Raw genomic sequence first — 17044 nt, forward strand, 5'->3', positions numbered from 1 at the left:
ACGTGTGTAAACAGGGCCTGTAGGGCCGTAGGGAGACCGGGCAAAGGAAGGAGACGGCAGGACTTAGAGAACCGATCCACAACGACCAGGATCGTGGTGTTACCCTGTGAGGGAGGAAGATCCGTGAGGAAGTCCACCGATAGGTGCGACCACGGCCGTTGTGGAACAGGTAAGGGCTGTAACTTCCCTCTGGGCAGGTGCCTAGGGGCCTTGCACTGGGCGCACACCGAGCAGGAGGAAACATAAACCCTCACGTCCTTGGCCAAGGTGGACCACCAGTACTTCCCACTAAGACAGCACACTGTCCGACCGATGCCAGGATGACCAGAGGAGGGAGACGTGTGGGCCCAATAGATCAAACGGTCACGGACAGCAGACGCAACGTACAGACGCCCAGCTGGACACTGGAGGGGAGTGGGCTCTGCACACAACGCCCGCTCGATGTCTGCGTCCATCTCCCACACCACTGGTGTCACCAGACACCGCTTCTCTGTGTCATACATCCGGGACAGTGTGTCTGACTTAGCGTTCTGGGAACCTGGTCTGTAGGACAGGGTGAAAACAAAACGGGTAAAGAACATGGCCCTGCTTGCCTGGCGAGGGTTCAGTCTCCTCGCCGCCCGGATGTACTTCAGATTGCAGTGGTCAGTCCAGATGAGAAAAGGGTGTTTAGCCCCCTCAAGCCAATGTCTCCACGCCTTTAGAGCCTTGACAACAGCCAACAGCTCCCGGTCCCCCACATCATAGTTTCACTCCACCGGGCTGAGCTTCTTCGAAAAGAAAGCACAGGGGCAGAGCTTTGGTGGCGTACCCGAGCGCTGAGAGAGCACGGCTCCTATCCCAGCCTCGGACGCATCCACCTCCACCATGAACGCCAAAGAGGCATCCGGATGAGCCAGCACGGGAGCCGAGGTAAACAGAGCCCTCAGGTGATCAAAAGCCCTGTTTGCCTCAGCCGACCACTGCAGTCGCACCGGTCCCCCCTTCAGCAGTGAGGTAATGGGAGCCGCTACCTGACCAAAGCCCCGGATAACCCTCCGGTAGTAGTTGGCAAACCCTAGAAACCGCTGCACTTCCTTTACCGTGGTAGGAGTCGGCCAATTACGCACGGCTGAAATGCGGTCACTCTCCATCTCCACCCCTGAAGTGGAAATGCAGTACCCTAGGAAGGAGACGGACTGTTGGAAGAACAGACATTTCTCAGCCTTGACGTACAGGTCATGCTCCAACAGTCGACCAAGCACCCTGCGCACCAGGTACACATGCTCGGCATGTGTAGCGGAGTATATCAGAATGTTGTCGATATACAACACTACACCCTGCCCGTGCAGGTCCCGGAATATCTTGTCTACAAAGTCCTGGAAGACTGATGGAGCATTCATCAACCCGTACGGCATGATGAGGTACTCATTGTGCCCTGAGGTGGTACTAAATGCCGTCTTCCACTCGTCCCCCTCCCGGATACGCACCAGGTTGTAAGCGCTCCTGAGATCCAATTTTGTGAAGAAGCATGGCCTGTGCATTGACTCTATCGCACTGGCTATGAGAGGCAGCGGGTAGGTGTACCTCACAGTGATTTGGTTGATACCTCGATAGTCAATGCACGGGCGCAGACCTCCCTCCTTCTTCTTCACAAAAAAGAAACTCGAAGAGGCAGGTGAAGTGGAGGGCTGAATGTACCCCTGCCCCAGGGATTCGGAGACATATGTTTCCATAGCCGCTGTCTCCTCCTGTGACAGGGGATACACGTGACTCCTGGGAAGTGCTGCGTCTACCAGGAGATTTATCGCACAATCCCCCCGTCGATGGGGTGGTGATTGAGTCGCCATCTTCTTACAGAAGGCGAGAGCCAAATCGGCATATTCAGAGGGGATGCGCACGGTGGAGACCTGGTCTGGACTTTCCACTGTAGTAGCACTGACGGAAACCCCTAAACACCTCCCCGAGCACTTTCGTGACCACCCCTTGAGAGCCCTCTGTTGCCACAAAATAGTGGGGTCATGACAGGCCAACCAGGGTAGGCCCAGCACCACGGGAAATGCAGGAGAATCAAAAAGGAAAAGACTAATTCTCTCCTTGTGACCCTCCTGCGTAACCATGCCCAGTGGAGCGGTGGCCTCCCTAATTAGCCCTGACCCTAATGGTGAACTATCTAGGGCGTGTACAGGGAAGGGCATATCAACAGGAACAATGGGGATCCCTAAACTATGGGCAAATGCTCTGTCAATAAAATTCCCAACTGCGCCTGAATCTACGAGCGCCTTATGCTGGGAATGCGGGGAAAACTCAGGAAAATGTATAAACAAAAACATGTGAGCAACAGGGGGCTCTGAGTGAGCCTGGTGCCGACTCACCTGGGGTGACACAAGAGTGCCCTGCCTGCTGCCTCGACTCCCAGAGGAACCTCCCCAGCACCAACCAGCAGTGTGCCCTCTGCGGCCACAGATGGTACAGGGAACGGCCCCTCCTCCGGTCGCCCTAAGCGCAGCACCTCCCAGCTCCATGGGCGTCGGAGCGGTGGTGCTGGGGGATGGAACTGACAGGCCCCAATCCGGACGTCCGCGGATAGCCAGCAGGTTATCCAGCCGGATGGACAGGTCCACCAGCTGGTCAAACGTGAGAGTGGTGTCCCTGCAGGCCAACTCCCGACAGACGTCCTCGTGCAGACTGCATCGGTAGTGATCGATCAGGGCCCTGTCGTTCCATCCCGCGCTGGCGGCCAGGGTCCGGAAGTCCAAGGCGAACTCCTGTGTGCTCCTCGTCCCCTGCCTCAGGTGGAACAGACGTTCACCCGCCATGTCCGAAACTGCTCGAAAGCGGCGGGTGAACTCTGCGTAATGGTCCAACACCGCTTCTCCTTCCCCCCATACTGCGTTGGCCCACTCCAGGGCTTTCCCTGAGAGACGGAGACGAGGGCGGACACGCTCTCACGTCCCGAAGGAGCCGGGTGGATGGTCACCAGGTAGAGTTCCAGCAGGAGTAGGAACCCCTGGCATCCGGCAGCCGCCCCATCATACTCCCTCGGGAGCGCGAGCCGAATCCCACTGGGACCGGGTGAAGGAGGGATGAACAGTGGTGCCTGTTGTAGTGGTGCCGGTGGAGGCGCTGGAAGAACTCCTCCTGTCTCCCATTGGTCCATCGTCTGCAGCACGCGATCCGTGGCGGTGCCGAGACGTTGCAACATGGTCACATGCTGCTGGACACACCGCCAAAGTGGGGTTGTCTGCTCCTGCTGACTCCATTTTTAGGTGCGTGATTCTGTAGTGGTCTGGGTGTAGCTGGTGCAGAGGAGTCAGGCGCAGGACAGCAGAGATGAGTAACACAAGTAACTTTACTCAAATATTCCAATAACATGTCATAATACCGAGCCCACAATAACGGACCGAACATACATAAAACAATCACGCACAAAAACCATGGGGAAGACAGAGGGTTAAATAATGAACATGTAATTGGGGATTTGAAACCAGGTGTGTAAAGCAAAGACAAAACAAATGGAAAATGAAAAGTGGATCGGCGATGGCTAGAAGGCCGGTGACGTCGACCGCCGAACGCAGGCCGAACAAGGAGAGGGACCGACTTCGGCGGAAGTCGTGACAGCCCCTCTGTCATACACACCATGTCTCTCAGCTGTTCAATAAATAGCAATTCACTAATTGTTTATTATTAGACCAAGTTGGCCCATGGATTATGTAAATTTACATGATTAAAAAGTGGCTTTTTGTGACACCACAATGTCATGCATGCGTAACCTACACCCATTCATGGAATATGGTTCCCTTTAGTTTAATATGTTTGATTATTGTTATTAATTTGTTTAATTGTCATTTTCATTTGTTTAATTATGTGGTTGTAGTGTTGGGCACAGACAACAGCTGCAGCTTGTAATATGACAAGAAAATACCAATTACCATCCACGATGACAATGTAATTTTAACTCGTCTTCTCTTTTCATATTACCGTTTCATTATCTGTCAACGTGCAGTTTGAATACTAAGGATTCACATTTGCACATTCTTTGTCATGACCACAAAAACAAAACAATAAACAACAACTAATTTGTCTAGTATTGATATGCTTTCAAATGCTTGCCCAACACTGGGACCTATTCTGACTAAATAAGCAAGCAACACTGTTACTGTCAATATTGTACTGCAGTTTATTTCAAGACCTCTTGCAGGTTAAGGTCAATGAGAGGGCATATATAATGTATGCAGGTTTAGCATGCAACATCACGAATCCGCAATGCACAATGCAGATGTGTTGATAGTAGCCTATAGCTGTGCTGAGAGCAGTGGGGCTGCTCTCTGCAGGCCTGCAGTGTCTCTAATGCAGAGTCACATTGTCTGATGGATGGCTGTAGCAGGGCCACTTACAGATGCTCCAGGAAATGAGCCCTGCCTCTCTGACTGGCATCACTGAGGGTTCATTGACACAATGCCATGGGATGCCAACAGATGCCAATGGCTCTAATCACAGTCACTGTGCAGATAGCCATACTGCAGAGATAACCCCTGGATTATTAGCTGGTCTCTAATAGGATTTGTCTGAGTCTCACTGACCAGCAGGGTATTGGGAATATTTGAATACAGATGACAAGGATTTCATTGCTAAAATGTTGGCATTTTTTCTTTTTCCTTTTTTCTATGCATCTGGCTAGTCTATCTGATCCAGTAGTTACACTTTTGAACTAACTGTATAACTAGCTACTGTAAAGCTTTTTCTCTTAATTGCATTTTTCCTATATTTATATATATTTTTCATTTACTGCATTGATATAATTGCTTCTTTTTGTATGAACTATGTTGTGCTCTGCTGTAGATGGTACCCCATTGTCCTGGTGGGTGGACCAGGGTGGAGAGAGACGGACTTACTGGGGAGGCTTCCTGCCGGGGGTTCAGCAGTGCTCCTGCAGCCTGGAGGAAAACTGCATGGACATGAACTACTTCTGCAACTGTGATGCCGACACAGACTCATGGTAACAATGCAAATATGGCTCTTGTGTATCTCTGTGCTGTTCATTAATGAATATGGTCTACAGGCCCTTGGGTTTGTCTAGTGACCATTATTATCGAAAAATATATATTTATATAGAACTGAATACAGGGATATTTCTATCACAATTCAACAGCTGAAATGCAAAAATGACTATATGAAGGTGTAAATTACTATCAAAACATATTAGGCTTCAACTGCAGATCTTATCATGATGTTCTTTATTACATACTTTATCTTTAACTTGAATTACGTTGCCTACATTTATTCTCACCCAGTGTGTCCCTGTGTAATTTTGCATTTGGGGAACCTCTTTTGCATATCTCCTGAGGCACCCGTCCACACCTTGATAGATCACCCCATCTTTATAGTGTTTACTCTAAAGTTCCAGGCAATGCTGACTGAGGAATGGATTAGTTTATCTGTTGTGAAATGAAGAGGCTTTTCTCTCTCTCTGTATTGGAGGGCTAATGACACAGGAGTCCTCTCCTACAAAGAGCACTTACCAGTGAGTGAGATTGTGATTGGAGACACCAACAGAACAGGCTCTGAGGCGCTCTACAGAATCGGCCCACTGCGTTGTTATGGTGACAGTAGGTGAACTCTCCTATTTTGTAAAAAAAAAAAATTCTTACAGATGGTCCCCTTGGGCATCCTTTTCCAGGCCAAATGCTGATTAAATATTGAGTATGTTCAAACGCTCCACTTAGTTCCAAGACATAAACCCTTTTTCACTCATCTCTGTATCCTTATTATGTGAGTCAAGACTTTCCTCAAAGAAGAAATGTGTATTTCCTGTTTTCTAGAGTCTGTGTGGAATGCGGTGTCCTTCTACCAGGAGTCATCCTACCTACACTTCCCGACCCTCCAGGCAGAGCTCAGTGCTGACATCTCCTTCTACTTCAAGACCAGCGTCCCATCAGGAGTCTTTCTGGAGAACCTGGGCCTCAAGCACTTCATCAGGCTAGAGCTCAGCTGTGAGTCTGTAGGCCCCACACACAAACATACACATACACACCAGAATCCATTTGGAGGAGGCCAGCAGTGTGAAATCATCAAGATTCTATTTTCTGATGAAAGCACTTCCCAGCTACAGTAGCCTACATTTGACATGCAGTTGAAACATTTTTTTGCAACATGCCACTCCTGACCTGCACTGCATAATATAATCCTAATGACACACACAGTGCTCTAAAATCAAGCTGTCAAATTAACCTCTAATAGCACTTCCCGCAGTAACCATATAATCAAAATATCCTCACTGAATATAGAAGTAACTGCTGAAGAAAATAATGGTCAAACTACATTATGAATGTACTAAAGAGCATAAAGAGGAGGACAACTTAGTTGTCGGGCTCAAAATGCATCTGAAAAAAGCTTCTCTTTAGGTCTTTTGTAAGAGTCCATTCTCTCACAGGACATTTGCAGAACTGAAAAAACTGCAGCTTCTGAAATGTGAGGTGCATTTAGAAGTATTGATAAGCTGTCAACACTGCCCTACATAAAACCATACAGGTCATCAAAGCCTTCTAAGTCTCAATGCATCACATTGCATGCCGTCGACATAAAACGAAATTGTGTATCATATAAAAGAGGAGTCTCAGATTCAATGCTAACCTGACTGACTGTTAGCTTGTGTCCCAATTTGTTTTCTCAGCTCCCTCTGTGGTGACGTTCTCCTTTGATGTGGGAAACGGGCCAGTGGTCTTGGCCGTTAAGTCCCACGTGCCCCTGAATGACAGGCAGTGGCACTATCTGAGAGCGGAGCGCAGCGTGAAGGAGGCTTCTCTGCACGTGGACCAGCTGCCCCTGCGCTTCCTGGAAGCCCCGTCTGACAGACACCTCCGCCTCCGGCTCAACAGCCAGCTGTTTGTGGGTAGGGATAGGGTGAACAGCCCCTCTGTGGTTAATATGTACATAGAGCAGTTAGAAATCAAATCAAATTTTATTGGTCACATACACATGGTTAGCAGATGTTAATGCGAGTGTAGTGAAATGCTTGTGCGTCTAGTTCCGACCATGCAGTAATATCTAACAAGTAATCTAACAATTTCACAACAACTACCTTGTTCACACAAGTGTAAAGGAATGAATAAGAATTGGTACATATAAATATATGGATGAGCGATGGCTGAACGGCACAGGCAAGATGCAGTAGATGGTATAGAGTACAGTATATACAAATGAGATGAGTAATGTAGGGTATGCAAACATATAAAGTGGCATTGTTTAAAGTGACTAGTGATACATTTATTACATCCAATTTTTTATTATTAAAGTGGCTAGAGATTTGAGTCAGTATGTTGGCAGCAGCCACTCAATGTTAGTGATGGCTGTTTAACAGTCTGATGGCCTTGAGATAGAAGCTGTTTTTCAGTCTCTCGGTCCCAGCTTTGATGCACCTGTACTGACCTCGCCTTCTGGATGATAGCGGGGTGAACAGGCTGTGGCTCGGGTGGTTGTTGTCCTTGATGATCTTTTTGGCCTTCCTGTGACATCGGGTGGTGTAGGTGTCTTGGAGGGAAGGTAGTTTGCCCCCGGTGATGCGTTGTGCAGACCTCACTACACTCTGGAGAGCCTTGCGGTTGTGGGTGGAGCAGTTGCCATACCAGGCGGTGATACAGCCGGACAAGATGCTCTCAATTGTGCATCTGTAAAAGTTTGTGTGTTTTTGGTGACAAGCTACATTTCTTCAGCCTCCTGAGGTTGTCCGTGATGTGTATGCCGAGGAACTTAAAACTTTCCACCTTCTCCACTACTGTCCCGTTGATGTGGATAGGGGGGTGCTCCCTCTGCTGTTTCCTGAAGTCCACGATCATCTCCTTTGTCTGTGACCTCCTTTGTCTTCAGTTTGTCCGTGATGTGTTTGTCGAGGAAGTCCACGATCATCTCCTTTGTCCGTGATCTCCTTTGTCTTCAGTTTGTCCGTGATGTGTATGCCGAGGAACTTAAAACTTTCCACCTTCTCCACTACTGTCCCGTCGATGTGGATAGGGGGGTGCTCCCTCTGCTGTTTCCTGAAGTCCACGATCATCTCCTTTGTTTTGTTAACGTTGAGTGTGAGGTTGTATTCCTGACACCACACTCCGAGGGCCCTCACCTCCTCCCTTTGGGGCCATCTCGTTGTTGTTGGTAATCAAGCCTACCACTCTAGTGTCGTCTGCAAACTTGATGATTGAGTTGGACGCGTGCATGGCCACGCAGTCATGGGTGAACAGGGAGTACAGGAGAGGGCTGAGAACGCACCCTTGTAGAGCCCCATTGTTGAGGATCAGCGGGGTGGAGATGTTGTTTCCTGCCCTCACCACCTGGGGGCGGCCCGTCAGAAAGTCCAGGACCCAGTTAAACAGGGAGAGGTTGAGACCCAGGGTCTCGAGCTTTATGATGAGTTTGGAGGGTACTATGGTGTTAAATGCTGAGCTGTAGTCGATGAACAGCATTCTTACATAGATATTCCTCTTGTCCAGATGGGTTAGGGCAGTGTGCAGTGTGATTGCGATTGCGTCATCTGTGGACCTATTGGGGCGGTAAGCAAATTGGAGTGGGTCTAGGGTGTCAGGTAGGGTGGAGGTGATATGATCCTTGACTTGTCTCTCAAAGCACATCATGATGACGGAAGTGAGTGCTTCAGGGCGATAGTAGTTTAGCTTAGTTACCTTAGCTTTCTTGGGAACAGGAACAATGGTGGCCCTCTTGAAGCATGTGGGAACAGCAGACTGGGATAGGGATTGATTGAATATGCCCGTAAACACACCAGCCAGCTGGTTATACATATTAGAACACTGAAAAGCCATATTAATTAGTTATAACCTGTGGTCCCTCCTCCAGGGGGAACAGCGGCCAGGCAGAGGGGCTTCCTGGGATGCATCAGAACTCTGACTATAAACAGCGTGACCTTTAACCTGGAGGAGCGGGCTAAGATGACCCCGGGGGTAAGCGTCGGCTGCCCCGGCCACTGCAGCGGCTCCAGCAGTCTCTGCCACAACAGAGGGAGGTGCATTGAGAAGAACAGTGGCTATGTCTGTGACTGCTCACAGTCTGCTTACGGAGGACCCTCCTGCAAGGAAGGTGTGAATCTTATAGTAACTTCATCATAGAGATTAAGCCTTGGGGTTAATTTAGCTGTAATGTACTTTCATCTAATCATTCTGATGCTGTTTTGACACCGAATCTATGATTCTAACATGCAGCATGTAACTTCAAGTATACACACAAAACCTGCACTGTTTGTAAAGTATAATTTTTAACACGTGGGTGTAAAAGTTCCCTAGTGAAATGCAATCGGCTGCAATCAGGGGAAGTTGATTAACATAGAGCTGTAAGATGTCACAACAGCCCTCTGTTGCAAAATATTGTGTTACATTAACAGAAATCTAACATCGCTCAGAGTAGAGTGTGTTATAAAATACATTTTACCAAGACAAATATGATTCTTCATGTTATGAATCGTAAGCTAATACTTCCAATAATAAGCACCGAGCTCTGTTGACATAGTGCCACTTCTCCCAGCGACTTTTGAAGATTTTACATGTTGTGGTGGTCTTCTGCAAAGTTGTTTCCGCGGGTCACAAAAAGCAACATTAACATGACAGGAGCTGAATTAAATGTAAAAGGCTTTGAAAATAAAACATCTTGCGTTTCACTCAGTGCTCCGTTGACATTTCACAGAGATATGCTTGTTATTCTGAGAAATATTAAAAAAATACAGGAATTTCGCATTAATATGAAAAGTGTACACTAAAATAGGAATTGTCATGTCTCAAATTCGATATCTATCTTACCTCTATATTGTTTTATGTCCTCCGGATTGGAGAAGAAAGATGACGAGTTCAGTGGTGAGCCTGTAAGTTAGCCTTAATTCTCTCACAGCATCCACTCTAGCTGACGCTATGCTATTTTCCAGATGTTTTACCACATTGTGTTCTCTGGGCTCCATTGATTTAGTCATTCTAATCTTGGCCGTCCTACAACGGTGAGAACTCAACAAAAAAAAAACTTTTAACGGGTTATGATAGGAACATGAGGTTTGGACCATTGGTTTTCGTAGAGGAGTATCTATACAATTAAACATACTGTATTATTTTACCCATTGGTCAAAAGATGTGTTTTTGATTGGACAGAGATGAAAACATTGAATATTTTGTGTTTTCTAGTGAAATATTCAACTGCAGCAAAGATCTTAGGCTGCTTCAGTCCTGATGATGTTCACTTGCTCTTGAAGTTTTGGAGTAGAGGTGCTGAGATCAGTGGCATTCAGAGTGCAGATTGGAAAAGAGATCAAAGAGGGAGAGGATGAGATGACTGCTCTGCTGTCTCTGGTCTGTCTGAGAGGATCCGGCTCTCACATTCACACTAATCTAGGCCTCCATTATCATGGAGCAGACCTGCCTGAAATATTCCACTGGTCTGAATTACAGTAGTCCCACTTTGATTCATTCCCACTTCCATGGAGTGGGGGTGGGGGTGGGGACTTATTTCATATTAACCGAACGGCAGATATTATAAATGTTGCTGGCCCTGGGGCTGAGGCTATCCTCAAGTAAAATGTGACTATCACCATGATATAATGCAGTACCTAACCCATCTTCTCTCTCTGCGTCCATGCAGAGGTGTCTGTTTCATTTGACAGAGATTCGTCAGTGACCTACACCTTCCAGGAGCCTTTCTCTGTGATGCAGAACAGGAGCTCCCTGGCGTCCAGAGTCTACAGAGAGAGCGGCAGGGCCAGAGAGAACATAGCTTTCAGCTTCATGACCACACATAGCCCTGCCATGCTGCTCACTGTCAGCACCTTCAGCCAGCAGTACATAGCAGTCATCCTGGCACGCAACGGTATGGAACCCTCTACTAATTTTTCACTACAATAAATAAGGTAGGATTATCAAGGTAGGATTCATACAACAGAATTCACAGTTTAACCCAGTTTGTGTTGTGATCAACAGGGAGTCTCCAGATCTGGTACCGTCTCCATGTGGACAGAAAGCCAGATGTGTTCAGCCCCAGCCCTAGCAGCCTGGCAGATAGACGCCTCCACCGTATCAGAATCCACCGTCAGGGGAAAGATGTCTACCTACAGGTGAAAGAAGGGGGATGTATAAACATATGGGATGTTAACATTTGCATGAGTCAAAGGGAAATGTAGATGCAGGAGAGTGAAGAGAGTGAGGAGCAGGGGAGTGAAGAGAGCGAGGAGCAGGGGAGTGAAGAGAGTGAGGAGCAGGGGAGTGAAGAGAGTGAGGAGCAGGGGAGTGAAGAGAGTGAGGAGCAGGGGAGTGAGGAGAGTGAGGAGCAGGGGAGTGAAGAGAGTGAGGAGCAGGGGAGTGAAGAGAGTGAGGAGCAGGGGAGTGAAGAGAGTGAGGAGCAGGAGAGTGAAGAGAGTGAGGAGCAGGGGAGTGAAGCGAGTGAGGAGCAGGGGAGTGAGGAGAGTGAGGAGCAGGGGAGTCAAGAGAGTGAGGAGCAAGGGAGTGAACAGAGTGAGGAGCAGGGGAGTCAAGAGAGTGAGGAGCAAGGGAGTGAACAGAGTGAGGAGCAGGGGAGTGAAGAGAGTGAGGAGCAGGGGAGTGAAGAGAGTGAGGAGCAGGGGAGTGAAGAGAGTGAGGAGCATGGGAGTGAAGAGAGTGAGGAGCAGGGGAGTGAAGAGAGTGAGGAGCAGCTGAGTGAAGAGTGAGGAGCAGGAGAGTGAAGAGAGTGAGGAGCAGGGGAGTGAGGAGAGTGAGGAGCAGGGGAGTGAAGAGAGTGAGGAGCATGGGAGTGAAGAGAGTGAGGAGCAGGGGAGTGAAGAGAGTGAGGAGCAGCTGAGTGAAGAGTGAGGAGCAGGGGAGTGAAGAGAGTGAGGAGCAGGGGAGTATAGAGGATATGTACAAGTTGTATTCAAACAGTTGGGGCTATATAAAAAGATGACATGTGAGCAGAGAGAGGAACTACACTGTACTTGGTCACCATGAGCAAATATCTTGTTGGGAAAAATGTTTTTACGGTAGCTAACGCTAACCAATGTGTTGGATTAACCAAGTATACTGTATGTGGTTGAATGTGTTCTTCACACCTCCTTGTCCTTTTTCCCTCTCCCACTCCACTAGATTGACAAGGACATGAACCTAAAGTACAGCCTGTCATCAGACGCAGAGTTAATCTCTATCAAATCGCTGACTTTGGGGAAAGTTATAGGTGAGCCCACCATAGAAACGAGGACCTGTTGGTTAATGTAGTTTGAAATGACGAAATGACTGGGGGCTACTGTCAATGTTATTTTTTGTTCTACATGGAGGAAATTAACAGCCTAGGACATGATTGCAGGGATTAGAAGAATCAGTCTGCAATAAAAGCAAAGCTTGTAAGCTGGAAGAGATAGAAGAGACGTGTCAGTGATATCACATGTGATATAGGCATTCTACAAATGAGATTTGGTCAAATATCTTAATCACTTCTCGCATCTGCTGTAGAACTGACAAACAGATGGGGAGGGGTGTAAGCCACTCCCATCACCACCCCACCAAGACATTGTATCTGTCTAATAATCAGTCTCACATGTTGCACGCACTGCAAATCTTGGGTGTATTGCACTCAAGCTTATCACTTTGAGCATTAGTCAGAAGCTAAATGGAACTCTTATGTAAATCATGCCTAATTTGTCTAACAAAGATTCTCAATAGCTTGGGGAACTAGCAAATCTATGCTAATTGACAACATAATTTGCATTTCAAAACAAATGTATTCATCTTATCATTAAGGTACCACAGATCCCCACGGATGAATACATTTTATATAGAGATTTTGAGAGCAACATTCTTTTTTGGACATTGGTCATTGGCAATGTATAAGATATTTTGAGCCATTGAACTATTAAACATAGGCCTATAAGCCTTAATCATTCTAATGGTAATTGCTGTATTGCCAACTTTTTCATCAAACTCAAGAAAAATCATGAGAGTAGAGACAAAATCAAATCTCCTTTATGTATGCCAAATCAGGGCTTTTACTATATAGGACATAACATTCATTCTAAGGTATGCTGTTTCTCACTCTCAGTCACATTGTATTCATATGACTTCAGCACAGCACAACAGCATCCACTTGTTCTCTAAAGGACCAAAGGAAAGACATTTACCTTCTTGGCTGGGTTATGTCTCCCAGGGATCTATTAAGTCAAAATGAATGCTGCAGCGCCACAAACAAAGATCAATGATAGACCATGGTGGCGATGATCATTGTACAACTTTTTTGGGCCAACTACTTCCTCTACAATAAATGTGTCCCCCATGGGAAGTATGCTGGTAATTATAGATTAGAATATTATTTTAAAGGGAAGATGCTGTTGAATGTTCACCCAGTCTGATTAGCTCCATTATTTAACTATAGAAAGTACTGTATAGGAAGAAGACAATAGTACATCTTTAAAGGAATGACAGGCACACTCCCATCTCTGTTGTATCTTATATTCCCATCTACTCTTGTCCTTAACACAAATCAAAACCGTAAATTGCATCTCAGCTCTCCTATCGCTGATGAATGATATTCAAGTGCTTTAAGCAGCCATGATGCTAGCTGCATATGTGGCAGTCGTTATTGATTACTTTCCTGCAAATGACGAGGAATCTTTAAATAAACGTATGGTGGAGCTCTAATTGCATTTGCATACATTTCCTATGCAATTACAGACTCTCCCGTTGAACACGACAAGCAGGGACAATTTTCATACAGTCTCAAAAGAGCCTGCTCAATGGGTCATATCTCACATTGACAAAGAGTGATTGCTATAAGGGATACTATACAACATGCCCTTTAGTGAAATGTATGCACGCATGACTGTAAGTCACTTTTGATAGAAGTGTCTGTTAAATGGCATATATTATATTACTATTATTCAAAGTTGGATGCTGTTGTAATTGTGGCAGTCGTGGATGTTTGAATGTTTTATGAACATTCAGATGAATCAACGAATAAGTGAGTACCTTACTTATTGTTTACAGGAGTGGATGCTGTGGATGAGGAAGTGATGCGGGCAGGATCTAAGGGCTTCATTGGCTGTCTGTCATCAGTCCAGTTTAATCACATGGCTCCACTGAAAGCAGTGCTACTAAATCGTGGCAGCTCATTGGTCACTGTCCGAGGTCACTTGATGGAGTCTAACTGTGGGACGTTGGCTGACTTGACAATATTACACTCTCAGTCAGGTATTGTATGATGTATTCAAAATATAATGTATTTCTGCCATTTTGGAAGACGTGGGGTACAAAGATTAGCTGTATTTAACTTCTAGAGTTTTAACTATGGAAAATGTCATTTAAAGTAGCTGTCCAGTGTTTCCAGATTTTTATGAAATATGAGCTATAATTAATTACGATATGAGTGAAATGGTTTTTCCTTCGAATTATTTCTTCACAAAAATTGTAATTAAGTACAGTATGTTAAAAAGCAGCTTTTCTGTGTTTGAATGGTGTGGGCGTACCCCAATAACAGAATGGTGTGGGTGTTAGTGATGCGCGTGTTCACTAGTAACCTGCAGTCCCCTTGATTATATCCGCGGGGCAGGCGGGTTTAGGGTCATGAATTATTTTGTGGATAAAAGGCGGGTGGGGGCGGTCGGGCTGAATGAAGAGAAAGCAATACCTTAAAAAATCCATAAATGTATAATTATTGTGCAATTTATATCTATAGACTACATTGAGGTTTTTCTTTCATTATTTTAGGCTATCTGGCATTAGTGCGTAAGCCTAAGCATCAGAGCCTAACTGTATGTGCGCCAAATAGCCTATACGCCAATCGCCAAATACTTTTGGTAACAGACAGAAAAAGTTAACTTCGATCCACGGAAGCAAAAAGCTGTGAAATGGAGAGTTGGAAATAAAGAGAAGGGAGGGCCTGAAAACTCATGTTTGGGAAAGAGTTGGTGAAGAGGTTTTTTATTGATTTATTTTTTATTTAACCTTTATTTAACCTCTTACATCTAGACGTTCCGCTAGCGGAACACCTGCTCCAATATCCAATGATAGGCGTGGCGCGAATTACAAATTCCTCAAAAATACAAAAACTTCAATTTTTCAAACATATGACTATTTCACAGCATTTTAAAGACAAGACTCTCCTTTATCTAACCACACTGTCCGATTTCAAAAAGGCTTTACAGCGAAAGCAAAACATTAGATTATGTCAGCAGAGTACCAAGCCAGAAATAATCAGACACCCATTTTTCAAGCTAGCATATAATGTCACAAAAACCCAGAAGACAGCTAAATGCAGCACTAACCTTTGATGATCTTCATCAGATGACACACCTAGGACATTATGTTATACAATACATGCATGTTTTGTTCAATCAAGTTCATATTTATATCAAAAAACAGCTTTTTACATTAGCATGTGACGTTCAGAACTAGCATACTTCCGGGGAATTTGCTAACAATTTACTAAATTACTCACGATAAACGTTCACAAAAAGCATAACAATTATTTTAAGAATTATAGATACAGAACTCCTCTATGCACTCGATATGTCCGATTTTAAAATAGCTTTTTGGTGAAAGCACATTTTGCAATATTCTAAGTACATAGCCCAGGCATCACTGGCTAGCTATTTAGACACCCGGCAAGTTTAGCACTCACCAATATCAGATTTACTATTATAAAAGTTTGATTACCTTTTGTTGTCTTCGTCAGAATGCACTCCCAGGACTGCTACTTCAATAACAAATGTTGGTTTGGTCCAAAATAATCCATCGTTATATCCGAATAGCGGCGTTTTGTTTGTGCGTCCCAGACACTATCCGAATGGTAAAGAAGGGTCGTGCGCATGGCGCAATCCATTACCGTACTTCAAAGCATGTCAACCGCTGTTTAAAATCTATTTTTATGCCATTTTTATCGTAAAAAAGCGATAATATTCCGACCGGGAATGTCCATTTAGCTAAACTGAGGAAAGAAAACAAAGCTTTCGGTCGACGCGGGCACGAGCCTGAGTCTCACAGTACTGTAACCAGCCACTACCCAAACGCGCTACTTTGTTTCAGCCAGAGCCTGCAAAGCCACGATTCAGCGTTTTGCCGCCTTCTGAGAACCTATGGCAGCCGTAGGAAGTGTCACGGGACAGCTAAGATCCTCACTCTTCAATAAACAGAGACAAGAAGAACGACACCTTGTCAGACAGGCCACTTCCTGCATGAAATCTTCTCAGGTTTTTGCCTGCCATATGAGTTCTGTTATACTCACAGACACCATTCAAACAATTTTAGAAACTTTAGGGTGTTTTCTATCCAAAGCCAATAATTATATGCATATTCTAGTTACTGGGCAGGAGTAGTAACCAGAATAAATCGGGTACGTTTTTTTATCCAGCCGTGAAAATACTGCCCCCTAGCCATAACAGGTTAACCAGGTAGGCTAGTTGAGAACAAGTTCTTATTTGCAACTGCGACCTGGCCAAGATAAAGCATAGCAATTTGACACATACAACAACACAGAGTTACACATGGAATAAACAAAACATACAGTCAATAATACAGTAGAACAAAAGAAAACAAAAAGTCTATATACAGTGAGTGCAAATGAGGTAAGTTAAGGCAATAAATAGGCCATGGTGGCGAAGTAATTACAATATAGCAATTAAACACTGGAATCGTAGATGTGCAGAAGATGAATGTGCAAGTAGAGATACTGGGGTGCAAAGGAGCAAGATAAATAAATAAATACAGTATGGGGATGAGGTAGGTAGATAGATGGGCTGTTTACAGATGGGCTATGTACAGGTGCAGTGATCTGTGAGCTGCTCTGACAGCTGGTGCTTAAAGCTAGTGAGGGAGATATGAGTCTCCAGCTTCAGAGATTTTTGCAGTTCGTTCCAGTCATTGGCAGCAGAGAACTGGAAGGAAAGACGACCAAAGGAGGAATTGGCTTTGGGGGTGACCAGTGAGATATACCTGCTGGAGCGCGTGCTATGAGTGGGTGCTGCTATGGTGACCAGTGAGCTGAGATAAGGTGGGGCTTTACCTAGCAGAGACTTGTAGATAACCTGGAGCCAGTGGGTTTGGCGACGAGTATGAAGCGAGGGCCAACC

At 45.6% G+C, this 17044-nt stretch overlaps 1 protein-coding gene across 1 annotated transcript in view; it reads left to right on the forward strand.

The window, feature by feature from the left end:
* LOC106586282 (contactin-associated protein-like 5) overlaps positions 1 to 17044 on the forward strand; it is a 79520-nt gene that overhangs the window by 51655 nt on the left and 10821 nt on the right. The window contains exons 14-22 of the mRNA XM_014173412.2: positions 4822 to 4978; positions 5461 to 5588; positions 5802 to 5972; positions 6653 to 6871; positions 8824 to 9063; positions 10603 to 10827; positions 10938 to 11071; positions 12075 to 12162; positions 13965 to 14168. Coding sequence (XP_014028887.1) covers positions 4822 to 4978; positions 5461 to 5588; positions 5802 to 5972; positions 6653 to 6871; positions 8824 to 9063; positions 10603 to 10827; positions 10938 to 11071; positions 12075 to 12162; positions 13965 to 14168 — 1566 coding nt within the window. The remainder of the gene's footprint in view (positions 1 to 4821; positions 4979 to 5460; positions 5589 to 5801; positions 5973 to 6652; positions 6872 to 8823; positions 9064 to 10602; positions 10828 to 10937; positions 11072 to 12074; positions 12163 to 13964; positions 14169 to 17044) is intronic.

The sequence above is a fragment of the Salmo salar genome, chromosome ssa25, assembly GCF_905237065.1.
Source record: "Salmo salar chromosome ssa25, Ssal_v3.1, whole genome shotgun sequence".
In the NCBI taxonomy this organism is placed as follows: Eukaryota; Metazoa; Chordata; class Actinopteri; order Salmoniformes; family Salmonidae; genus Salmo; species Salmo salar.